At 42.7% G+C, this 27,680-nt stretch overlaps 1 protein-coding gene across 8 annotated transcripts in view; it reads right to left on the bottom strand.

The window, feature by feature from the left end:
* Positions 1–568: 568 nt before the first annotated feature.
* Positions 569–27,680, bottom strand: part of PEPD (peptidase D) — a 164,164-nt gene continuing 137,052 nt past the window's right edge. For all 8 annotated transcript variants that reach the window (XM_072346140.1, XM_072346135.1, XM_072346136.1 and 5 more), the window contains 3 exons: positions 18,321–18,505; positions 8,178–8,369; positions 569–1,213 (listed from right to left, as the gene is read on the bottom strand). In XM_072346140.1, the coding sequence (XP_072202241.1) occupies positions 1,064–1,213; positions 8,178–8,369; positions 18,321–18,505 (527 nt within the window). In that variant the 3' untranslated portion in view covers positions 569–1,063. The remainder of the gene's footprint in view (positions 1,214–8,177; positions 8,370–18,320; positions 18,506–27,680) is intronic.

Genomic DNA, 27,680 nt, shown 5'->3' with positions numbered 1-27,680 from the left:
AACATGAACCTGCTCTTTCTTTATAGCTGCTTGGTGACCCACTGCCAAACAGGGCACTTCACATGGTGAAGACCAAGGAATTTCACTGTGAAATAATCCAGGGGCATCACTCCTTCTGCCCAATGTCACTTTCCTGATTAATTTTCTGGGTGATTTAAATCTTGTATGAATAGAAAGTTATTTTGTGATCATTATTAATGTTTGTGGCCTATCCACATAAAATTCACATGATTTAATTCTGAAGCCTCTAACAGCAGGCGGTTTGAAGCAACTCGATCGCTTGGCAGAGCACAGCTCTGACTGACACAGAGCCCTGGAATGAAGATGCTTCCTCCTTGCAGGTTTTAAGGCTTCTGAACACCACAGCAATCTACAATCTTAAGGAACAAATAGATGAACAAATGTAATAAGCACCAGGCTGTGTGCAGGATCAATGTACCCTGTATCCAGAACGGAAGTCAGGCTAACAAAGGGTCAGTGTTTCCAGAGCACAAATTGGCAGAAAGGTGAGGTAAAGAAGCAGAAATGGCAGCAGGAGAACCTAATGAACACAAGCTGTGAACAAAAATGATGCCAAGGATGAATTTTAATACAAATTTCATTCTGCTTACTCCATCGTCATTGATATAAGATCCATAAGAAAAATATAAGTGTCATTGTGTCCACTGAGAAGAGCTGATTTTTTTTTCTCTTTTTTGCAATACTTGTGATAAAGCTTAACAAATGACTTCTTGTTGCAACCGCTGGCAGCATTCAGATCACCTGTATTTTAAAGAGTCTCTATCATCAAAATTCAGATTTAACTGGAAATAATCGTTGCTGCAGCAAGGTTATTCAGGCAGCACTTGTCATGTCAACTACTGCCTGCAAAGCAGCCATGTTGGAGGTACCTGGATATCCAGTGCTGAAGCCTTCTACTTTTATGTTTCATTAATGAATCATTCCAGATAATAGCCTGCCCTCTTCTCACTATGAAGAATTGGATGAATTTGATTTCATATGCTGCAGCATTGAATCAGAACGACGACTGATCAGCGTGGGACATTCAGCATCACCCTGAAGCTCACTTCTTTTGGCTGGACAAAGAGCCAAATGACTTGGCACTGCCTTGGCCTTCTGCCATGAAAGCCTCTATTTCTTCCACAGTACGTGGGACGCACGTCAGCAATTCCATTCCACTGTCTGTCACCGCAATGTCATCTTCAATCCGGACCTGTCACAGAGAAGACACAGTTACCAATGAGGTATTCCAGCTGGAGTTGAGAAGCACTTTGAGCTGCAATGGCTGCGGGAGCACCAGGTGTGTTTCCAGCTGATACAAGAGCAGAACACAGAGCAAGCATCAAAACCGCAGGAGGCGGTGGCCTGCATGTCAGTTTGGTGGTGCTCCTGCAGGTGCCCAGGGCCATGTGAGTGAGGCTGCACAGGGTCGGTGCATCCCCACCTGATAACAGGAGCAAGAAAAGGTATGCTGCCCCAGGATTTGCCTCTACACTTGCAGGACAGCAGTGCCTGCTGAGGTGCCTGCTCCTGGAGCAGTCCCAGTGCTGACCTGCAGTTTGCTGCTGTGTGCTGACAAATCACATCTTCTCTAGATAGAACACACTTTCAGAGGAGGAACTGCAACACAAAGTATCTTGTAGCTGATATTCAAACACTGAATTTTGAGCTGATAAGAACTTCCTGCACAGGTCAGAATTCCTCTTAAAGGACAATCGCCATGTTTTAAATCATGCAAGGAAAAAAGCAGATCCTCTCAGTTTTCCAGCTCTTGTTCTGTGGAAACGTATGCTCCGTTTCTGTTTGACTCTAATCTCTCCTTACCAGTAAATGTGCCTACATAGTCATTTCCCATTATCTTATCAGAAAAATGTTGCTAAGTCGCTAAGCTGCAATAAAAGCAATTTTAGTAAGGTGTAAATCCAAGAGAACACACACCTCGGGGACTCCCACCTTACAGTTGTTTTAATTGTTTCTGACCTCTTGACATTTCCAACTAAAAATAAAGCTGGTTAACATTTGTACTTCTGATTGCACAATAATCCATTTGTTCAAACAGAATGAGTCATCCACTCCTTATTAAACTGTTTAATGATGTCCTTGCCAAATTATTTCTTTTAGCTGGTATCAAGTTAAGTGTATTATGAAGCAGAATTAAATAAATCAACTCCGAGTTCACACACTGGGTTCAGACAGCTGTACATCTGGAAGCTGCACACACTGTGTCTGAAAGGCCCATGCTGGGCAGTACAGGGGATGCAAACCACACAGCAAACTCATCCTCGACTGCTTTTACATGGGTGGTTTCAGCTCTTAGAGATGGAAGTCCTCACTGAATCTGCTACAGAAACATTTCAGCCGCAGTTTGTCTGCTTTGCAACTGAGATTAGCAAAAAACCCAATGTTGCTCTTTTTCTGCAGTTTAGCATCTTATTCTTTCAGCCAGACTTGGACACGCCTCAGGAGTAGTGACTGCCCTGAGAGCAGAGCAGACAGGAGCTAGAGAGCACAGGGAACAGCCTGCAGGACAACTTGACCATCAGTGGTGCCCTGTGTGTGCTGTGAGAAAATCAGGACAGGAATGAGCTGGAAAATGCAATGTGGGTGAGGAAAGGAGCTGGGGAAGGCAAGATAGAGTTTGGAGAGACAGGATTGAGATATAATGGCTGCAGAGGTAGAGTTCAGAACAGTTGGAACCTGGAAATGGGCAATTCTGTAAGAGGAAAATGGAGCAAAGTGGGATGAAGCTGGCTCAGGACTACAGGGAGAGGAATTCTCTCAAAGGTCCAGAGAGAAAGATCCTGAATGAGCAAAGAATGGTGAGTGCTGGGGCCAGATGCATCCAAAGCAAACAGGAGGACCCTGAGCCTGGAGTGCCACACAGCACCAGAGTGGGGGAAGCTGTCAAGAACCACTGTGCTGCTCCCACATGACCCCCTTCACTCTTAGCAGAAGTTCAGGATCCAGCTGCCCTCTGCCTGCAGGAATCCAACCTACGGTGTGTGCTTATCCTAATGGTGAAGAAAGACTGCCCAGCCTTACTGTGCATTATCCCTTTGGTTAAAGACAACACAAGTGCAGAGGAACACAGGCTCCCAAGAGAGGAAAAAATTTGTGCATCTGTTCTTTTTGTTCAAACTCTGTACATAACACTGAGCTTAAACTCAGCCACAGCAAGCAGCAGCACCAGAGGACCTGCAAAACCTTCCCTCCAGGAGAGCCTGGCTTGCTCTTGTCCTCGGTCCAAATGGACAAAAGATGCTGGATCTGGCTGGCAGCATTCGCTGACTTGGGACTGCCTTTCCCAGCAGGGGACAGTTATGAAACTTGCTCTCAGAGCTGTCCCTGTTTTCAGGCTCTTTGTTCCACAGTGCTGCTCAGTTCAGGGCTACAACATGGCCTGGAACCAAACATGGCTTAAAGGAGCAGCAAGCGGAGGTGTGAGGCCACACTGTGCCGCAGCTCCCAGGGGCTCCCTGCAAGCTTTTCCCCCACACATGGCTTCTGCAGTGTGAGATGGCAATTTCACAAAGCTATCCTGCACAGGCCAAGTGCCCAGGAACATCAGGACCCTCAAACTTATCACGGGTAGTGGCACAACCTATTTAGATAGATTTGATTGCACAACCGCACAACGCCAGCAGCAGACCATCATGTGGCTTGACTCAATGGACCCAAGCTGGTCCCAAAGCAGGGCTGTACAGGCATGGCCAAGGACAGCACACGAGCTAACACCGCACTGCTGTCAGCTACATATACAGCCTCGCACTTTGTCCTGACTAACTGATACAGTCATGCTCCCCAGAGCCTTTTGTGTTATCTTCCAAGCGAAGGGGGTTGTAGCTCTCATTCATTTCTTTTGGATGATGATATATAAAAAAGGCTTTTGAGAGTCAAGAAAAAATGTTGGCCAATTAAACAGCCCAGATTTGGTCGATGACAGATCCCAGATGTGATTAAAAAAGACCACTGGTGACACATCTCCAATTTTTAATCTATTGAGCATTTGTCTGATTACGGTTGTGGAAAGCAGAAACAGAATCGCTACAAAATCCTGGAGCAGGAGACCTGTGGGAAAGCAGGACGGGATGCGTGCCACACGTGTGCCACACAAGGTAAATCAGCGCATGATCTGCAGGACTGGGCCAACTGGGACATCCACGCATCAGTTTTTATGGCTGCTTTACTACTGAGGCAGATACACGTGGACAAAACAACTGACTTAAACTCCACTATCAACTCACCAATAATTTTTAATAAGCAAACTTAGCACAAGCAGAATTTGACTTCCATGCTTCATGGGACTGATTAGGAAGTAGATCCATCCTTACATTAAAATCAGAGAGAGGTGGGTATGTCGCACGACAGGGGAAGCATTTGCTACTTTCCTCTTCCCCTTTTACACAAAGCCTTCCTACAGAGGCCAATGGGCTCTGTGCTGTGCAGGGACTCCTTCTTACCCCATGCTGCCAGCCTCCTTCCTCTTACTCACAAGCAAATTCTCATGTCAGGCACACTTTACTTTAAAGGTCTACGTATAAACATTTTATAAAAGAGGATCAAGACTTGTAGGGTGAGGCCATGCATTTCACTAGATTAACTGATGTTGCTGGAAAAAGAAGCTTCAGGCACACGTTCCCTTCATCAAGCTTCAAAAAGAACCAATAAACTATACGCTAAATGCAGGGTAGTAACAACTGCTCTTAGTTTAACCCAATTACGTTAATTAGGCAACTTAAGTAAAAAGGGTTAAAGAAGATTTCTAAGCAACCAGTCACTGTTTTGGGGCTGCCTACAACCATCGCTTCTCAGAACTTTAAAGAAAGTGACATATTCCATTAGGACAAATGTTTTCCCGTGAAAACCTTTCCAAGATATGTTGAGTAGTGTTACTACTGCTGCATGACGTGAGATGTTAAAAGGCAGATGAGTGTGCCTAGCTGTCAGTGAGCATTTTCTCTAAGCCCCATAAAGTTTTCACACATTAGGTGTAACACTGGTTCTACAAATCCTAAGACAAAATAAAGCTTGAAAAGACGCTGAATATTTAGGGCCAAACACTGAACATTATTACTGCGTCTTTGCGAAAACATCATACAAACTGCATGAATCAGTAATCAGCTTATGAAGAGTGGACATTTCAAAGCCTGAAGAGCAGCATTTGGAGCTGGTGCTTCCCCTTCCCTCAGGACCCACATGCTTTCCCTGAGCCATACTCACAGCCATGTGCACACACCTTGACTTGCAAGGCTCTGTGTTCTCAGCAGAGCAATGCTCACGGAGCCCTGGTACAGCACAGTGCCCTGGGACAGCCCCACAGCATTCATGACCTTGGTGAACTGGGCTTAGTTTTACAGACTAAGAACTGACGGATGTGTGACTGAGTGACTTCACAGGATCACAAGACCCCCCTGCTAAAGCAGATTCCCTACAGTGAGTTCCTAAAACAGAACAGCTCTAGTCTGGGATGAGGGCAGGCTGCAAGATTTCCACGTAGCAGCTGCAGTCGTGCAGCACAGGTGTCTGTGCTGCATGCAGGCATGGAGCTGGACACAACTTGTGCTGACTGTGTGCAGTTGTGCCAGTGTCACCCCATTGGTACCAGCAGGAATTCAGGTTCATAAGGGAAAACCTCTCACTTTCTCTGTTCTTTCTTGCTCTTGAAGGTTTCATAACCTCCTTACAGCCAGCACCGGACAGCCCAAATTACAATAAATGGCTGCAGTCTTCTACGTTTGGCACAGCACAACAGCTTCTCTTCTCTATGCAGAGACTTGTCACATCTGAGAAAATTATCCCAAACCAAAAAGACATGAATTTAAGGTGAATTCATTAAACTCCACAAATCCCTGTGTGGATAGTCTTACTCAGAATTACAGTGGTGTTACTTTGGTTCATATAAGCTCATTTTTGAAGTGAATTAAATCGAGCCAAATTAAGAACACTTTAATTAGTGCTGAGCTCTGCAGAGGAAAGCAGACTAGTTATTTCCCTTTTTTAGAATGGAGTTTTCTTTTAAACATAAAGGAAGACTGGACATGGCTGTAGTGAGTTCTTTGGCTAAAACTGATACCAGTACTAATCCCAGTTCTGCTGTGTCAGTAACACTGGGCCTCATGAGGTCTTCTTTAATCACGCAGAGAGAGAATTTTCTGATGCACTTGAGAGAGAAATACTCATTCTGGATAAGCCAGAATGAACCTGCACGTGAATAACTACGAACTCTGAACAGCAAATTGCATTTTGACTGCATTACAGTTCAGCTTTAGTTAGAATTTAGAAATATTCAGATACATTTCTATCTCAGATTTTATTTCTATTCTTCTCCTGGAAAAAATCAAGTGACAACATCTGGCTCAGGGATGTGTGTATTCTTTCTTTCTCTCTCTAAGTAAAATGTATTGTTCACAGGGGGATCGGAGATTTAGGTTTTTGCTCAATCGTTTTTGGGCAGCTCCCCCTTGCAGCAACGTTTGTTGGCTCACTCTCCTTACAACTCAACATTACAGGAAGCTAAGCAAAAACAGGGCAGAAAGTTAGGCTTTGTTTGGATTCTCTGCAACAGAAGTGCCCAATTCAGCAACTCATGCTAAGGTAGAGACCCAGTGCTGCTGTTCCTGCTGCATGCAAACAAACAGCAGGTGAGCCACGTCCATGCCCTAAGCCAGCAGAGCTGGAGGAGGCATTCTCAGCAAACCATGGGAAAACACGGGCTTCACTGAACTCTTTTCAGAGAAAGCACACCAGGAGTGAATTGAACGGATCACCCTCAAAGTGTTTGCAAGAACAATGAGAACAGCTAAACCTGTTTTCCTTGTGGTGTTAAGCTACATGAGCACACTACAGTTTTCCTTTAGAATATGCTTCAGTGTGTGGTACCATATACAACGTGTTCAAAGTTAGAAAAGGCAGAGTTAACTGCCTTTCATTCATCAGGATCTCAGTTGGCTGGCGGGCAAGTTTTGATAAAGAAACAACACAGATAACGTCCCAAACCTCAGCAATGAATTAAACAGCAGAGAGGGTAAAGTCCCAGGTCTCTTGATAAGATTGCTCACACCAGATAGTGAGCTTCCAGAGGCAGCTGCCCAGGCCCCAGCTGACTCATGTGGTTGGTAATGGCACACACAACCTTTTGGTCTGGGCTGGTGGTTCAAAGCCAGCTCAGAACAAGAACAGTACAGTAATTACCCTCTCATGGATGGCATACAGTGATAAATTAGTTGATGGCAGCAGCAGACAATTCCTAATGACTGACTTCTCATACCAGAAAATCACTGCCGTTGCCAGTGATTGTTAGCTGTGTTGAGACTTAGCAGAAAAGCCAAGAGAAGGATGGGGCATTACAGCTGCCTGCTTTATCTTCTCTGGGCATGAATACGGAAGCTCAGAGAACAATGAAGCACCCTTCAAATGCTTGCTCTGCTAAAATGCAAACCTACTGGAAGCCACTGCAACTGCTGCACATTCTGCTAGGGTGGTGGTTCTGAATGGGAAATGCCCTGGAGAGCAAGAAGCAAGGCCCTTTTATTTACACAGCAGTGTCTGAGTGGAAACAATCTTCAGATCACAACTAACCCCTGAGTCAGCCAACCTTTTCTGTGGACACGCTACTATGTAAGTCCTGCAATGTGATACCTTGAGCAAGAGACCTTGTGAAGACCACTGGCCATTCCATTGGAAAACAGAGGAGGTTTTAAATTCATTACTTTCAGGCCATTCCGGCAGTAACTCAGAAATAGCAATTATTGCTTTTTTTCTCTAACGTCTCCCTGATTTGAACAGCACAAGGCTCTCCAGCCCCGTGAGGGAGCACCCAACCACTGCTGCAGGAAGCTAACTCTGGAATACGAATCTCAGTCACACTTTATAACATACACATTTCCCAAGACGAAACACTTACCTGGTACAGAACTTCACAGCATTGACTGAAGGTATTTCAAACAACGGAAAAATCGATGAAATGAAAAATTTCTTATTCATCTAAATTCATTAGATATTTTAAAATATAAAAAAAATGACTAGTTTGCCTGTAGGGCAAAATGGCCCGAGGGGCTGTTTCAGGAACAGCCGTCCCATAAAATACATTATAAATTCCGAAAGATTTCTTCTCAAGTACATAGCAAAGACAAACAGAAAATCAACTGCAGAAAACCATCCAGTTAAACATTACTCACCCCACCAAATCCTCTGAAACGCTGCAGGACATCGTTGTTGATGAAGCATGACTGTGCAGGATCACGGAGGGCTTGGTCCAAGAGGTGGTTGATGAAGTAGATCCCTGGCTCGATGGTCAGCACCATGCCCTTCTCCAGGTTCCGGGCAGTGCGCAAGCTTCGGAGGCCTGGCAGGTCAATGCGTTCCACTCCCTGTAGAAGGAAGACCAGCTCAATGGACAGAAATAATGACGGTGGGTAACCTTTTATCAAGACCCTCCTATGCTGGCTATTCTCTTGGACATCCAAATTAAAAGTTGTGGGGGACTGAAACTGTGCTACACAATCATCTCTTATCATTCCCTCATTTCACTTTCACATACGGTGATTACCAGGTTTCAACTCAACAACCAAACTGCTTTTGCACTGCAGAGGTTCTGGTCTCGTGATGTGCTTGCTACTGTCACGCACTATCTTTGGAAAAGTACTGCTCTAGAAGACAAAGTAATTACTTGCTTTGCTAATTACAAAGTAATTTCTTTCTGTACCTTACCTTGAAAAGTATATTTTAAGCAACATGCAATTCATGAAACGCACCCTCCATATCGTGGCTGAAACAGCTGAACTACGCAATAGAGAGCAGTTTCTCCAAGAAAATGCAAATGTTTGTTCTCACTGTATGTTATTAAAATTATACATTTATGATCTCGATTCAGGAGCAATGAGTCTGCACATGACCTCATAAAAGCAGCCCATTAAAAACTACACTTTTGTCAGATTGAGACTTTCAGGCAACGTAGTTTTTAATAATATCATTCAGCACCGAGTTAAAACAAGTCCAGACTAGCAAAACATTTTCTTCTTCCCCAAAGCTGGCAAAGTAAAATGATATATGAGGACGTGCTTAGTCAAGGAATTAGAAACACTGCAAGGACTAGTTCAGGATATTAATTTTCTTCCCCCAAATGTGCCAGCTATTGCAACATCTGAAAAAAATACATCTCAATCCCATTAGTTTTTTGAAAATCCTTTGCAACTGTAGCAAAATGTCATCAACAAATATGGTGACCAGTAAATAGTCCACAGGCATGAAGCTCACAAACATGTACATGTGCTGAACTCCACTCCTGGAAACTTTTCCAGGTTAGCCAGGCAGAAGTCAATGGGTTTGCTAGACAAAGGCTGTATTTATCTGGTCTCCGGGTAGCTTTCCACATCCATCACCTGGCCATTTCAGCCATGACCTGGTCATGGCCATTTTCCTTGTTGGTAGGAGAGTGTCTCCTTCCAGAAGCACCAGCACAGCACCTGAAACGAGCAGGAAGGAACATCCCCTTGCTGGGAGGCTGAGAATGCTGCCCAGGCACTGCCCTGTGCTCTTGGCATGGCTGCGCTCCCACGTTTCTTGCACGTCAATGGTAGAAGTTCTGTGGGGAAGGGGAGGCAGGGTCCTGAGTATCAGCCAGGCTTTAATCTCTCTGAATCACCCCTTCAAAGTGCATGTAACCCTAAAGCACTGTTTGCTCTTGAGCTCCACTTTCAGAGAAATACCACTTGCAATAGGCACTCAGCAGCTTTGTTTTGTTCTCAATGGTCGTCCAAGCAATAACGAGGTTTCTTTTTTCCTCTTGCAGAGCTTATTCTGTCCCAATGCATGGCATCTCAGAGCAGCCAAGACTTCCAGAGCTAACTAGCTGGTATATCTGCATGTGCCTCCCTTTGAGAGATGCAGAATGTATGCAATCCTCAGTGCCCTTGCAAGCCAGGCCCATGCAAAGCAACAAACGTATTCTGTCAGTTTTCACTGGATATTTCATACATTTCATATGCTTGATCTGCACTTTGCTTATTACATTAAATTAAGAAAACATGACTTTGTTGTACTGAGGAAACGAGAATACTCGGTTATCAAACACAGAACTTTGATTTGGGTTCTTATCAGAAACCAAAGAGAATCAATGTATTTCTGAACTTGAAACAATCACTGTGCAGAAGCGGAGCCATTTTTTTTTCTTGCTGCTGTCCCGTGGGGTTTGGCACCTCACACATTCATTGTAGTGCATAAAGGAAATGAGGGCATCCAATCTTGTGGATTAATCTCTCCATGAGCTGTAACCAATTAGATTAGTGTCTGGACCTTTTGGTGTCTTGCCAACTATCTATCAGCTGCTTTACAACAAACAGCTCTTATTTGGCTTTTAAGTGTACTTCCCTTCAATTCTGTCTGTAAATGCCTTTTCTTAGGCAGTCAATCCAAGACAGATGCTAGAAAGATGAATGCACAGTGAGAAAAACAATGGCAAACATCATCTGAAGGCAGCGCTGGCATGGCGTGTACATTTTTGACCTTTTCTTAAAACAAATGAGGCTTAACACCAGGTGCGGCAGTCAAACCCAGATGCCTTCAGATACCACCGTGACTACTGACTGAAGCGAAGTGCAGATGTGTCCACACTGCCCATGGTGTGATCCTGCAGGAAGCCAACAGCACACGTAGTGCCTATGAGCAGTGCCAGAGCAGCAGCATGGGCAGCCCCAGAGGAACAGGCTGCCTGGCCAGGCAGCAGCAGGGGAAGTACCCCTGACCCTGTTCATCCATAGATATAATTTCAACTTCTCTAGAATCCATGAGCTCATTCCAATATCATTCAATCCGAGCAACTCCACGTGGTGTCAAACTCCTGGTTTCATCTCCAGATCCTTGAGTTTTATGGGCACTGGAGTCATTCTGCGAATAGCAGCAGATATAATACTCCCACAAAAGCATCTTGAACTGCCTCTGGGGAAAAGGTGACTGCTCAGAAGGCAGGACACGGATGGGTGGGCTCATGGCTCTCTCTTAGCAGAGGCCCACATGGTGTTTGCTCAGGCATGAAATGGAAGAGGAGCAGAGGGCAGCCCCAGAGTACCTTGTGGTGAGGCTGAAGAAAAACACGCTGTGAAGGGGCAAGAGACAGGTGGGGAGGGTGAGCAGGTGGAAGGGACAGCAACATCCTTCTTCCAAGAACAGTACTGGATTAAAACATACACTGAGCTACGGCTGCAGCATCCCCTGTGACATCTAATGTTGGAGGCAGTCACATCTCAGTAGGTATAACTCCATCACGTCTGCTTTGGCAGTTTCCAAAACCAAGATATCGAAGGATTCGTTGAAGGACTGAGATCCATCTCTCCCCAAATTGAAGGTGACAGGTCTAGAACAAGGACATTGCCACTTGCTATCACATCAAACCCTATGTAAGCAAAAGAGCTGGGAAGCCTCACACTGCCATCCGTCAGTATCAATCCTCTGCCATGAATTGATTTTCTTCAGCACAAGGAGGAAACGTCCCTTTATGTTGCAACTAGACAACCAATGCCTTGTTTCCAACAATAACCATGGTGATATTTTGGATGTAGATGAAGAGTAAAGGCCTGAACACTGGGACAGCTGCAGAGAGGCTACCTGGTTTTGCCACTGTTCTATCCTGGAAGCCTTGCTATGCATCAGAACCCTCTGACACTCAGTGCTGTATGCTTACATGCTCATAGCAGAGAAAATAATCTAGAAACTAGTAACATCTAGGCATCTAAAAAGAGACTTCTAGTGATATTTTGGGAAAACTACTTTTCAAATAACTGTTTATTTTTCTGTATATTCCAACAACAAACTACTTCCCAAACTGTTGTCTAAGAGTGCTTTTATTTGGAGGTTTGCTCACATTTTAAAACTGAGACACTCCCACAGTAAGCACAGATGTATGACACTGTCATTTGTGACTGTACTTCTGCCAAGAACATCAGATTCCAATTAATGGTTCATGTAAGGTAACAAAAAACAGCATGTCTAGGCAATAAGGACTGTCAAGGGAACAAGAGAATTATTATGTAAACTGATTTCATTACTGTGTAAGCAAATAAAAGTTCAAATTAAGTGCCGAGAAATATAAAATATAGATCTATTTTTGGAATAAGGAGGGAACCAGGAAATACACAAGTATGCCTGTCCCTCAGGACAGGTTATGGAAGACCAGAAGTTGTAACATCCCCAGATGAATAACTGCTGGCTTTTAAGCAACTCGGTGGTTAATGGTGGTACATGTTGCTTCTTCCACGGGAGAACTGCAATGAGCACCATGCTGGGTCTGGTCCCACAGGCCCCAGCTACCAGGCAAAGTGGGACACTGGGAGCTCAAGGCCCTTTTGGGTGAGACTGACCTCGGGTCTGTATTCAGATTGGGTCAGAAGGAAAACACGTGCAGTGTCTCTGCTGGTTGGCCATTGCCCATGGAGCCAACACACCCTAAGTGCAGAGATGCTATCACACTGCCTCCTGAAACCCAGGGGTGCAACACTTGGTTGGCACCACCAGAAGCTTTCTCTTGCCAGCTATAGCAGCAAAACATGGCTGCAGCACAGATCCCCACAGCTGCTTATAACTGCAAATACTGAACAGCACAGAACTATTTTCTGATGCTTTTCTCTAGTTAAATCATCACGGAACTTAGAGCCTGACAATTAGACTGTCTTATTCGGACCACATCTGAAACAGCTAAGTCCTAACCATTTCACCAACTTGAATTCAACCAAGTTTTCAGACTTGACAGAATACAGATCTTTTATTGAGATTATATAAAAAAATCAACGCTGAGGCAAAATCTCAGCTCTTTCACTCTTCCTTACTCTCCCATTGCATATACCCAACTTCTAATTAGCTCGTTTCTTGTATTAAGAATGGAGCCCTATGTGGCTAGTAAAATAACAGTCCTGAATTCCATTTCATTTGTCTCCTGGTCCCTTCCCTCTCAGCCCTTGTTTCTCTAAATGAGTGCTGCTAATGAAGATTACTTTATGCAGCCTATCCCGCTTTTCCCCAGCAGCCCGAGCTGCCTATAGTCACCTGAAGGAACTGCTAGTCAGTCGAGCCTTTGAAATCTGCAGCAGGTTACACCAAAATGCGCCCCAAGCATCACAAACCACTTGTGGCATTTGCAAGTCAAAGCTTCCACTTATGCATGAGAATCAAATTACCAGCTGGAGTATGGGGACAGGCTCAAAGTTAATATTAGGTAAATGGAGGGCAAATTATATCAACTGGCTATTTTTATTTGGAATGTTTCTTGTTCTTTTTCTAGGTAATAACTGCGATATCAGGTTTAAACTGCCTAGTAAATTTCTTGCTACTGCAAGCAATGAAGAAGAATCACTTCTCATTTACTTGAGGTAACTCTGCCTGCCCTGAATTTTAATCCACGGCTGTAGCATCGTTCTGTGCATAACTTCACCTCTCACTTTTACTGCTTGATCCTCAGATATTACTGAGCTCCATTGCCATCACAATGGAAACAATGCAACGTAACATTTATTCTTTTTTTCTTAAAACCTAAGAGAATAATAGAGATAGAAAATCACCAGTTGACAACTGCAACACACATCTGGAAGATGAGAATATTTAGACAGATAACTCATAGGAGATGAGATAAAGAATTGCTAAAGTCATCAGCAACACTGTTTTAGGATGAGACCAAAGACGAGCACTGTTTTGGACAGGTTTTCTTATGACACACAGGCTACACCCTTAATTGAAGGGCATTTTTCTTCCATGGACCTTTGGATACTTGGAATACTTGCATATTAAAAGAAACTGCATAGCAGAAATGCCTGAAATATGGCACTTTTTATACCTTACTTTTACATTAGTTGAAACAAGAAGTGTTATTATCTTGGTTTTGTACTCCTACTGCACCTAGAATGAATTGTTCAAAACCACCAGCTCCATTCGTCTCTGCTACACCTTCAGAAAGGTCTGGACAACAAATACTCAGATAAAAGCTCTCTTAGCACACACTATTTTGCAACAAACTTCAACAAGTAAAACAGAGATAAGCAAGTATTTCCTTAATAAATAAATAAATGTCTAACCAAATTGAATGAAACCCTGTCCAAGCAACAAAAAACCCAAGCCTGCAAAACTTATTTTCTCAGAGGAAGCGGGAGTCCTGTGGGATGACAGTACAGCACTGTACCTGAGCCTGCCCCCAGTAAGGCCTTGGTTTCCACAACACCCAGACTCCAGCATCAGTTCTGGTAGGGAAAAGCTGCTGGGAGCTGAGCACACCTTTTCTGAGCACATGCAAGATGCCACAGCAGGGATAAGAAGACCCATGAACCTAACTCTGGAGGGCTTTAAGATCCCACAGTAGAACCTTTTGCACTGCAGAACTGCTATGTGGTGTTTTACCCAACGTCACCAAGAAGCAGCAGGGTTCCCTGCGCTGTTCTGCACAGGAGTGCTGTGGAACTCAAAGCCTCTCTGGCTTAGTGTGTGCTTGTGCCCTGCTGCTCTGCAGCACACCCAGCCATAGGGCCCTGCTGTGAAGGAGGAACACAAACAGCCACAAGTGATTCAAGGGGAACCCACAAAGAAAAATATTTCTCAGATATTTTCTGAAGGTGTAGACAATCGATTACGTGAGAAAAAAACACACAAAAAAGCCTCTCACTATAAGTGGAAAAAGGCCCTTCCTCTCTTTGCTCATTTACGTCCTACCATGGAGACTGTATCCCATCTGCAGGTCCTGGATACACAATGCTCTGGCAAGGTGTTGCAGGGTTATGACCAAGGGAGGCACTTCACATCGCTGGAGCTCTACATAACAACTTTAGGCTCTGTGGTAAGTGCACCTCATCTCCCGCTTCTTAAAGGTAAAAACATTAATGCATCATTTGCAATGCTAACCACGAAAGAACAAAATCTGCTTCAGCATAAAGCAGGACACATTAGGAAAATAATTTTTGCCAGAATGAGAAAGGAAACGAGGTTATTTTTGTGTTCTCCAGGTCTGGCAACCTAAATCCCCAGCTGGTGATCTGGGAGCAGGCAGAAAGCCTGGCTTGAGCCAGGCAGAGCTCACACACCTCTCCGAGCAACAAGGGTGCTCCTGCGCATGCACAGGAACAGAGGGCATGGATCACTGCAGGATCAAACCAAACCACTAACCTGGATTTGCTGATGCATGACAGTAATGAAAGGATTGGCTTTTCATGAGAATGGAGAAGTGAATTAAAATTTTAAACTAAGGTAAATCTTGTAATTCTAAAAGACAAAACAAAATGAAACTCGTTATTCACAAGATGGTAAAATCACAGCGGTTATTAACCTAACTTAAATTAACCGCTTATTATTATAGAAAGTCATCAAATGTACTTAGCATTCTTCAGAGCCCTACAGTCAATTAATATAACATGAAATTGAATCAACTCAAGCATCTAGAGACACAAAACCTAGATTTAAATGAAAACTTCAGCCGCATCCACCTCAGGGCCTGAAAATTTGAGATCACCTACCCCATTTTCTCAATTGCATCACGCACAAACCCTCATTTATATCCCATATCGTATTTACCCAGAAACAAATGAAAGTGTGGGAAAACCACCTCCATGATTAAATTTTACAGTGGAAGCTAAGCCCACTGGGCTTTGCACCCTTTGAAGCTCGCTCTGCCTGACTGAGGGCCAGATCTTCTGAAATGATTAGTACCACTGGGGCCACATTGCCAGAGCTGCTCGCGTTGCAGTCAGACCCTTAAAAGGAGCAGACGGATTTTCAAAGTAGCATTCAGCGCTCCGCTTCCCCACCAGGAATACAGCAGCGCTACACGAGGCCGAATTCTCCAAGGAGCTCTTGACTGCTGAGCACTTCTGAAAATCAGAACGTTTCCTTACTGGCTTCTATGGAGGACACTGATGGTTACATGCTTCTGAACATCCTGTCCTAAACACAGTCATTGAGCTCCATTTGTGGCTGGCCAACACTGATATCTCCTTATTATGGTAATAAAGGATAGGAAACGTTTGATTTTCTAATGTTCAAGAATCTCTTTTATAGAAAATGTGCAAACTGTTCAGTGTTTGTCGAGGAGGAAGAAAGCACTCGTTCGATGCTGCATGTGAAAGCAGTTTACTGGAAAAGATGAAAACTCATTACTGCCAATTTTGAAAAAAAAAACAACAAAAAACCTTTGGCTACTAATGAATAACTAATCTAAGCTAACAATGTCTGGAAATAGTTGTTTTGGAGCACGCAAAACTTTGTGACGGATAAAAATTAGGAAATTAAAGCTTATTGTATTATTCCAAATGTAACTGTTTACACTTGAGGAAAAATAATGGAATAAGATCCACTTGGAAAAAGTTCTTATTTTAAAAAAATCCTTTGTAATACTCCCAGAAAATCCCTTGGCCAAAAGCAAATAACTTGCTTCTTAACCAGTAAGAAAAAGGAGCACGATAGTACAGGCACAGCATTCAATAAACACGGCTTTCTGAGATTCCTTGTCAAAATCTTGCTATGTGGTAAACGTTTTAAATGCACCAAAAATCACCCAAATCTATTTGGCATCTTCAAAACACATTTTCTCATGAAACACTGCAAAAGAACCTTGTGCTATTTAACACAGACATGTATCATATCAGTCAGAAGAACCCCCATTGCTCACTTTCAGCTCTGTGGCTCCCACTGCTGTAGCACCGTGTTCCCATCAGGGCCTCGGGCCCTCCAACTCCACCACCAGTGCCTGCTGTGGGCTCTGCACCAGTGCAGCTCTGACATGGGCACATCACCTTGGTCAAATGGCCCAGTGCAAGGAACCTCACGTTTTAGGCTGCAAGAAGAGATGGGTCTATCAGAGGTGGAATTAATGCTGTAATGGGAGTTTAATGAGGCTGCCCCCTCTATAGAACCGCAAATTTGTTATTTTCCTAACTAAGATGACGCCACCGATCCATCCACATGTATCTTTATACACAGACACAGGTCTTCAGCTATTTGCTTGAGTTCACATCCATGCTTACCCCCTATTCAGGAAATTTGTTACCTAGGGTTGTTTTGAAAGTACATTAGCCACGTATACGTTCTTAATTCAACAGTGTAGTTCCATGTCTAGCAACCAAACGATTTTAACATTTGCAAGTACAAAGCTTCCAATCTGCATACAGCTCTAGTGGGTGTTGTTGCTGTTGTTGTTTTTTGTTTGTTTTTTATACACACCTCCACATATGAAAGTAGAGAGTGCAACTCCTGTGAAAATTCAGTCCCTGAAGCCAGTTTTATCTCTAAGAAGGTGCTCTTACAGAACTCTGGGTAGATCATTTTTCTCTCAGAAAAAAAAAAAAGTCCCTTAAATTACATTAAAAAGTACCAAATAAAAGCAAACACGGGACTTTTTACTCTCCCAGTTCTTCTCCCTAACTCCCAAAATTTAGCTGTCTCTCTACCCTATCAGCTCTTGAACACATGCTCAAGCTTCAGCAACTCCACCAAATTTAAACTCTACCCAAGAAGTTTTGGCTTCCTTTTCATCATTCATGTAGGAGGATTATCTTCCCTAAGAAAGGAGTCTACTGATTCACCTTCATATTACATGACTGAAAATCCTTACAGTCTCAAATCACCAAAATGTAATGCAGAAAATCCTTCTATATCTTCCTGAAGCTACTGTGAACTTCTTCTCTGTATTCAAATGTTATATTCAATTTCTTTAAAGAGGGCTTCTTTGTTTTGCTTTGTTTTTTTAACCTGCAGTCTGCAGTCACAAATAATCACATTAAGTCAATGAAAAAGTTAACCATTTTGTGTTTTCTACAGAAACTCTAAATACAAGAAATTGTGTTTTCACCTTCACAAAGACATTATGAACTTTTTATTCCTATCCCCATTCCAGGACAACATATCTATGTCGGTGCCTAAATTAACAGTGAGAGCAAAGTTCAAGAGACAAATGTAATCCATCTGGTTTCCACATGCCACAGGATTTACCAGCCCATGTACAGCAGTGGGCTTCCACAGCTGTCTCACAGCTGGAACAGAGCGAGACTTCTCACTCCAGGTCTCATGTGGCTCAGACACTGCACAGCTCTCTGCCATGGCGTACCTACACCTACCTGAGTGATACACATCACAGAGGTGAACTGCTGAAGAACATCACAAAGCGCACAGAAATTGAACAGATTAAGGATGCTCAGAGTGGCATCAGTTGACCACTCCCCACAAACAATGTTCACTTTAATGAAAGAAGAAGATTCCTCTTAAGCCGTATAAAGCACTGAGAAAATACAGCTGAGAGAAAAGCTGAGCAAATGCAGAGGGTTAAACAACGAGGCTGTTGATCACAGACAAACACTAACCTCTGGGTAGCCTCCAACGTCATGCACGTCGATTCCAAGTAGATGTCCAAGTCCGTGTGGCATAAATATTGCACCCAGATGAACCTTCACCATGTCATCTACGTTGCCTTTCAGGATGCCAATTTTAGTCAGCTCCTCCAGATGGACTCGGTCAGCCAGACGGTGCATATCAGGCCAGGCGACCCCTCAGAGAGCAGAAACAGGCAGCTGAGTTAACTATTGCTACAAGTTTTTAGAGACAGCTTTCACAAGGCAGATACAACAGATGTGCCCTTTGTATAAAAAACAAAGGTGGAAAGAGCACGTTAGCACGGAAATATTTCAAACAAGACAAAACTATCTTGGCATGCATGCAAAGCTCGGAAAACTACAGAGAAGACACAGAAGCATCATATAATCCAAGTCCACATGAAAAAGACACTGCATCTAAGCATGTCTACAGAGATGCAGATTTATCAGTTTTTCAAAGGAGCATCAACTGCAAAAGGCAGTTATTTAGAATGCAGACATAAAATATTATCACACCTATTATATTCTATAGTGATTATACCCGTTTAGGACATTTGAGAAGGACGGTACTTTTGTATTGATGTACAAGATTTAAAGCCCGCATCTTTCTGGCAAAGATGCTCTCCAGAAATTAATGATTCCCTTGTGTTAACGAGCTGCGTAAAATACAAGCCCTGTAATACACATACTGCAACAGCGTTACAAAATACTGCTGGTTGATTGCAGACAGAGTGCCAGGATACATTAGATTTCTATCATTTTGGTATAGGATACAATTTTGTTTGACAAACTGCTAGGGGGAGGAGGGAGGAAAAAAGCAGTTCTTTTGTTAGTAACAGCACTGTCTTAATTAGTTCACCATGGCTTTGAGTCATCCAGAGCAGTTGCAGAGTCAAGACAACTAGGTCTAAGGTACGGTAAAAGAATATTTTCCTTGTTTAATTTTGGCATGATTAAATAAATAAATAAACCAGCAATTTTTAAGGCCAAAGTCCCATCAAGTTCCATTGCTTTAATGCAGTTAAACATGCGGCTTTAAGGTCTTGTGAACATAAATGTCATATCAGAATCATGTTAGCTCTCTTTTCTAACAGTACTGAGGCCTCAGAGAGTGAAATAAAATCATACTATGGGATGACTTCAATAAAATCCAGTTGTATTAAAGAGCTCTGATAGAAAGGTCACCAAGTGCTGAGCACACGAATGCTCCGTCCCACATCCCATACACACAGATCCTGTACCCCTCAGGGATCTGCACAGGTCTTTACTTTAGTAAGAATAAATACACCTATAACCAGCTATTCTTTGAACTGTGTTCAGTGCAATTAGATTTGACAAGATTTTACACTTCCTCTTTTTTGAACACTGAGTGAATCTAAAGAAGTGAGAACTGCAATACAAAGTTATTTCACAGCCCTGTTACAATAGACTACATCCAATCTACCACGTGATATAATTGATGCGTTACAGCGCATCACTCAAGTATTACTGACATCAGACTCCAGGTATTACTGAATCACAGCTGTTTTCCAGGTTACTGGAAACGGGAATACAGAATTTCTGCATGTATCTGCCAGTTCAGCTTCCACCACTTGCCACTGACACAGACTGCTTTGGAGGTCACCCTTAGTATTCTTCCTGGGCAAACAACATGCTCTTTTGAGAGCACTCTCATGACACCCCAGTTGAATATTACTGTAATACTATTGTACTATTTTCATCCCCATGGCTGCAAAGCCACATACAATATCTGACCATGGTCAACTACTGAAGCCTCCCTCCCCTTTGGACATATACAAAGGTCAGAACTGTGCTGCCATAATACAAAGCACGACTGTATCCCAGATGCTCTGAATAAATGTAAAACGAGGTGCCTGCTGCTTGCAGTAAGGCCTCCCTCCACAACTCTGCAGCACCATTCGCCTCAATGCAAACCTACAGACTTTGCTTGGAGACATATGGCAACCTTCACGAAACTCAGAGAGATGCAACTAACAAGAGATAGAAGGATAAGCCCATCACAGAAGCAAACACCCGAAGCACACATTCATTTTTCTGCAGAAGTTTAACAGAATAGACCAACGATATTACTCCTTAACTGAAAAGGCTGCTGTGGCTGTAAGTCCCAAGTATCCCCGAATGAATCCAATACAGCCCATTCTTCCCACGCTCTCCACTGTTTTCTTTTTCCCTCACTGAGAAAAAGCACGATTTTCCTTCTTCCCCTGGAGCCCTGAATTCTGCATCTGTTGTGGATTTTTCTTCATCTTATCTTTTCATTAGAGACCGAGGACAGGAAAAAGCTCCGCTGCAAAATAAATGATGGAGCGGGATGGAAACCCTGCAGCTCTGGGCTCTCCCTTAGATTAAGGATAGTGCTTTGAACAGAGCCCTGCAGGACTCAGGACTGTTCCTCTCCCTCCCAGCTGGTGCCACCAGCTCTGCTGGATGCAGACAGCATTCAGAGCTCTCTGCAGTAGCACTGAGCACTGGAGAGGCACTGCCCAGAGGTGCCCTGCCGACTAGATCTGAGCTCCTTCAACAAGTCAATGGCTTTTCAAGTAAGTGGGAGTTCAAGGATATTAAAGAAAACATGTTTTGATGCATGATATTTCCACTGTACTGTCTGACTTTGTGCTTCACTCTATCACACCTACTTTCTGTGCTCCAGTTAAATCAATGGTGCCATCCCAGTCTTGTTTGCAGTGAACAGATTCCCAGCATGCTAGGAATAAACTTTTGATAATTTAATAGAAATAGATTTTTCACCCTTTATTTTTTAAAGAGAAGATTTGATAAGCAAAGAGGATCAGAATGCCAAATTTTCTTCAAACATTTTCTAGTACTCTTATATCCTCAAAAACAATAAGAGAAACAACTACAGTAATTTATTCCCAGCACTAAGCTGAAGAAAGGAAGTCATCCTAACCAATAAAGAACTCTTCCTAAATACCTGTCTTTAACCTATTTTACAAAAGTTACTTGATGTTTGCACACATCAGCTTTCAGGATTAGCCATGGTCTGGTGGAGAGCTCTGTCACCTGCTGCAAGCTGACACAGCAGAAAGCAAACATCATATTAACACTCTTGTAGCAAGATGAAATGGTTAAATACAACTAAAACCCAAAAACCCCTCAGCACTAGTGGAGCTAACACCAGTTATGTGTCACTGCAACAGCTGATGGTGTTGCAACACCACTCTGCATTAGCCCCACACCACCAGTCACCCCAGAGGATGTTTTACTGTTTTATTATTCAGCACTATTATTTTTAAGCTTTGAAGAAGTTTATCATAGTTGCAGATATGCTTTTGTGTAAGGTTAGTAACATTATCTTTAGGCCAATTTATACACTAATTATACTCCACTGACAGATGAGGTTTAGAAAGGTAGATTGGAGGGTCCTTGGACTTTAGCTTGTACCAAAATGAGTCTGTGCTCAGGAAAATCTGCTGATGAAGTGTCTGTTCCATCCTTCATTCTCTGCCAAACGAGATACTGGGTAATACAGGTCACTGAACCAACAGTTGGCTCCCCAGGAAAGCTTGTTACCAGGGCTTGTTAGGCTGTGATTCGTTACTGGCTGCACAGCATATGCTTGGGCAGGAGGGCAGGGCAAAAGGCAGCTCTTCCAGCCCCACATGAAGCCCAAGGCCATGAAACCCTCTGGGTTACAAAGTGAACTACACAGCAGGGGTACCTCCAATAATGAAATGTGATACATCGTGGATTAACTATAACATTTAAACTACAGAGGTTATTAATTTTCTGCTAATAGTGTAACAGAACTCCACAGAATCGCGAGGTGCTGAGTTAAAAGAACAGCAAATTAAACCTGAATGTTATCCAATGTTCTTAGATATTAATGGGGGACAATAAAGAGAAAGATAATGCGTGTATTGTTTTACTTCCCTGGAGCTATTTCCCCTCTAATTTTCTCTTTGCCAAAACCACTGAATTTCAGATAAAACACTGCGCTGCAGAACTGAGGAGGATCTCCTCCATTAGGACATCTTTTTGATCCTACTGACAGGGAAGATTTCTGTTCCCCCCCCAAAAAAAAAAAGAGAAAGAGAGGCTTCTAGTGAAACCAGCAATTAAAAGCATACCTGTCTTTTCGTGAACATACCCTAACTTTTAGACAGCAGAATTATAGGTCAGAGTTGACACCTCGCACCACAAGCTGTTTGTCAGTTGCTGTTACCTAGCTGCTCTTTTCATGATGATTCTCCAAAGTTTCATTGCAGGCTATTCCAGAACATAAAGCTGAAGCAGCATACAAAAGCAATTTAGAATCGCTGCGTGGTATTTAGCCACTTTGGTCGGAAAGTGCTCTGAAAAGGCCTAACAGGATTTTTTTGGCCGCTACTTAGGGTACTTTGTGGTTGTAATGTGACAATGATTAAACCACAAATGATTTAGCAGGGTTTTTTTGTTGTTGTAGGGTGGGCTGGTTTTTTTTGGTTGTTTTTTTGTTTTTTTCTGCCAGCACAAATGTCACAATCCTGCTAAAAAAAATAGCATGGCAAAGTTGTAGAAACTTCTCCCCAGATTGTGCTAAGGTTAAGTTACACTTATTTTTGAGAGTCCACAGACAAGGGCAAAAGGCCTGACGTCCCCTGGCAGCGCCACTGAAACACAGAACATGCAATCCCTGGCCAGCCAGCCACTGGGACAACACAACATCTGCCAACAAGCAATAACCATATCAGACATAAAACAATAGGTCCTTCAAAGATTGAATCAAGCCCAGTTGAAAAACCAAAGCATTGCTTTAATTATAAAATAATTATTTCTTCTCTTTTCACTTGAGTGCTAGAGAATAATTAGCTGCATTTCTGGTTTTCATGCTTTCATTACGGCACGCTAGCTGGAATACCAAGCAGTTGCTCAGCTTTCCAGCCAGGTAAGGCAACTCTGGGTCAAAACTCCATACTGGAGGAATGACAGCATTTGGGCAACAGTGAGGCTGATCACAGCTCCATATGTTGTGCAGGGCACTGCTACCTGAACTAGCCACAGCCAGCATTAAGCACCAGCTCTTCCAAAAACATCCCTCAAAGCATTAGGAGCTACCAAGAGGAACCAGAAACGACCCCACTGTCTCCAACACACTGAGCCCTGTGTGAAGGGCTGTGAAGCCTTGTGCTCTTTGCTCATGCCATGGAACTCCTTTTTAACCAGTATTCTTAAAAGTTTTAAGCAGTAAAACCCCTCCTACTCATTTATAAAACCTGCATATGATGCTCTACAACACATCATAAGCAACATCCAGAATTTAAGCTATTTGAATAGATGTAGACATGGAGCAAGAGAAGGGATTTTTTCCATGTCTGGAAAGATGCAATGTTTGGACTGAGCAGCACTATCAGATACTATGAATTCTTTGCATGTTCCTTCCACACAGAGGTATGCTGCGAAGAAGAGGAAAAAGGACTGGGGGACGGAGGGAAGTGCTCGGAGGGAGTGATTACGGTGAGGAAACTTATCAATCTTCGAAGCTTTAAAAGACTGTTTAGATAAGATTTAGGGCAAACAGAATAATCCCTGTCCAGCAGGTTTGCACTCTGACAGCTACAGCTGATGCAGTGTCAAGATAGAGCGACTCACGAACTTTGTACTCCAACTGAAATTACAGCATGGAACGTGTACATTTCCTGAACACTGAACTAGAGGAAAATTAGTGCATGCCACAGCACAATGTGGTGGGCTATTCCATCAAAGCCACTGTTACAATCAGGACTGTACAACATTATGCCTGAACAATCTGCTACAATTAGAACAAAATGGTATTTTAAAAATTGTCTTAAAAATATTCCCTTCAGAGAAGATAGAAAACTGCTGCCAATGTAGGCTCTAAGCGTTCCCATTGCTCTGTACGTGGAACACCTCTGAAGACCCACAGAGAGAAGTGAAGTCCAGATGCAGAGCCCAGCTGGAAAGCTGTGGCTGGGCCGTGACTGGGAGCAGCTCCCCAGGACGGCGCTGTGACCAGCACAGACTCAGTTCCAACTCCCGGTGGAACAGCCCAACTGTTGGGAAGCGCTGGTTTCATGCACTTGGAAATTGCTCAGTGTTATTTTTGTCTTCCTAACGTTGCAGTGGTCACTGTATGCATGGGTCAGCTCCTGTGGATTAGTCACAAGCAGCAAGGAACGACTCCCAGAAGGTTTGCAGTGAGACTCACAGTCTGAAATCCTGCATTTCAGCATATCAGCATGTGCACAGAGGGACTGAGAATCTGCTGAATTCGACTTTTTCTGCTCCCTCTTGCTGTAGTTAATGCTGTTCTGGACAAGGTTTGGTTACAAGTCTAGTAACAAACTCTCCAGCAAGCAATGGCACCATCTTTAGGTAATGGTACCTCACAAGAATCAAGGATGATTGCCTTCACTATCTGTGCATCTTTTATGCTTTCAGCCTCTATTTCCTAGGTGGTGACTGAAGGTTTACGCTTTTACACTGAGAACAACGGAATTAACCACACAAAGCTGTAACATCTCTCTGTGTCAATTTCAGAAAGCAAGTACTCAAAGGGGAGCTTATTTATGAACATAAACGATAGCAAGAAAAATAGAGCAAAGTCCATTCAATAGAGAAGATAGACAGCAGACTACAAATATCTTTTAATAGCATAGATTGACAAGATTTACCTTTCAATTGTGTCTTTAACACAGTAACACATTCTTAAGTGTGGGAGGAAAAACATACCACAGTGTCATTCTGTAGGACCTGTGAATACTAAGTATTGGTTAGAGCATGCTCTGAAAGCATTTCTTCTTCAGGAGAGGTTGTATGAAATCTTCAACTTCTGCTATTACCTTTTTTTCTGAGAATAATTGTTTTGCTGCCGATATTACAGCAAATTAACAACCTCAGCAGCACTTTCCCCTAGAATAGGACCATCTGAATGGGAATAATTCATATGGAAATTCTAAAGTTACACAAACTATAAACTAGGTTGTGCTCCCATACCCCTCCCTGCTGTGCTGTTGTCTAAGGTCTGGTTTACGGTGCCCTTTCTTTCTAAAACATTATCTAAATTAGCTACTGGTTTTATGCAGCAAAACACACAAGTGTGCCTGCATGGTGTTCTACTAAGTACATCTCAGCACTACTTAAACTAAAGAACAAATGACTTGCATGCAAAAGACATTCGCTGTAGGTGAATGAGAACCTTATTTATTCATTGGAATACATATTAACAGCAGTTTCAATTTCTTTCTTTAGGTGCAATGTGTTTTAACTCCAGATGAATACAGCGACAATTATTCTAAAGCACCATTCAAATTAGTAGCAGACAAAAAATGAACCTCAACTCTTAGAAGTTTCCTGAGATAGGCAGAAGTGCTGAAGAGGCAATCTGTATATGCAATTTTGAATTTGCAGATGTTCCTAAGCATAGTTCTGCTCAATGTAATAATAGAAAAAAACTGCCAATAGTATAATCTGCAATGTCAAATACACCAGCTGTTAGTTTCCTATTAAGTAGTTTTTTTTGAGTTATCCTAATCCCTGTTCTTAGTACTACCCTACCCTCTACTATTCTTCTTTAAAGAATTGTTAGAACACGACAAGATCAGAGAACAGAGAATCACAGTACGACTTTGAATTCAAATTGCACTATTTTCTGTTGCATATAGTAGGCTATGAAAGTGTTAACACATGCACTGAACATTATCCTTTATCTGATCATCACACAGAAGAAGCAAGACCTGAACAAGCAAGATGCATTAAAATGTTGTCAATGCACCACTCAAAATTTCATATCCTGCTGTGCAAAGTAAATCATCTAGGTTTGTATCTACCTCCTTTTGCTTTACCACTTGATTCTCTCAGCAGCAAACAAAAGGGAAGGAGACAAGGAACTGGAAAATAAAGAGGCAAATAAATTAGGACAAATAAAGATTTGTCCTAATTTACAACAGTTCTTGGAAGAATGTACATGGAGGAAACCAGTCAAAAAAGGCCTTTCTACTATAACAAGCCTAGGAAGCTACACCAATAAACAAAAACTGTAGAAATCATAAGGCACAAAAAGCGGACAGAGTTTCACACAGCAGTTCACCAGCTGTAGAGTTACAGCTACCCAGGAGAAGATCAAGACCAAGTAAGATAACTTTGCTCAGTACTGTGTACCTACAAATAAAGAGTGGGGTTTTTCAAGGTCCTACGCAACCAAGGACAAGGACCCTGCCTCTGCTCCTTTGTCTCTGATACTTGCAACATGATACTCACCACCTTGAATAGTAGAACACAGAAGGTAGGGATAAGCATATACACCTAAGAACAAGCTAGAACTTAGGAAAACAAACCAACCAGCACCAGCCAGAGCTATAAGTCCTAAAGGGAAGCCCTTATAGTAGTGCCAGTGTCCCATGGAGGAAAGCTTTCACGCTGCATTGGTTAACAACTTCTGTGCATATTTGGAACCAATTTTTTCGTTTTCATTTGCTCAAAGCAAATAAAACAAGCATCAATCAGCAAATGTTCCCAGCTGCTCTCCTAAGGTTTGAATGCAATTTTGGTTCAGTGGGAACTTTGGATATACAAGTGTTTTAAATCACATAAATAGAGAGATAGGGAATTGAGTGGTTTCCAACCTGCCCTTTCTCAACTATTCCTTGGGAACAGTTTGTGACACAAAAAAAGGCTTTTTTAAACCAGAATTTAGGGTGGCAGAACTCACTGCCTGAGGTGCTTTAATTCATTCACCCGCTCCCAAAAACCACTCCTATGATGCACAGTGGAGACTGGAGAAAGCTTTTCAGCTTCTTTTTTTTGCAAAACATGCACAAATTCTGTACAGTACTAGGAATGTTAAGTACAACAAACTCCTTTCCTTCCCCTTCTCCTGTGACTTTCCATTACTCTCCAGAATAGGCAGGAATGTGCAGTGATCCCAGTGTGCAATTGCAAAGGGACGTAAATGGAAAGTTCATGATTACTTCAATATCTAGCTCATCAATCTTCAAGATAGTGTTTGTGACCTACGACATTCATCCAAAATAGCTTTAAGTGCAAAACTAAATATAAGCATATTCCTTTTTATTTTTTATCAGCACAGTAGCAGATTGAACATGTTTGAGAAATTTCAATGCTGCCACTATCCTGTCCTCATCAGCTCTGAGTTACAGAACTCTAATTCCTAACATTCCCGAAATGCTTCAGATCATAATCCGAAAAATAATCTTCAGAAGTCACCTGAGAGACTGGAGACAACACAAAAACACAGCCACCTGTTACAGGATAAAACAGAAACCATTCCACAGCAACTTCGCAATCACTACTGGACCCTATGTACCACTAACAGTAAGGGAACCACCAGACAAGAGTGACGCTCAAAGCTGT

This window comes from Excalfactoria chinensis, chromosome 11 (genome assembly GCF_039878825.1).
Source record: "Excalfactoria chinensis isolate bCotChi1 chromosome 11, bCotChi1.hap2, whole genome shotgun sequence".
Taxonomy (NCBI): Eukaryota; Metazoa; Chordata; class Aves; order Galliformes; family Phasianidae; genus Excalfactoria; species Excalfactoria chinensis.
This window is presented reverse-complemented; position numbering and strand designations above follow the sequence as displayed.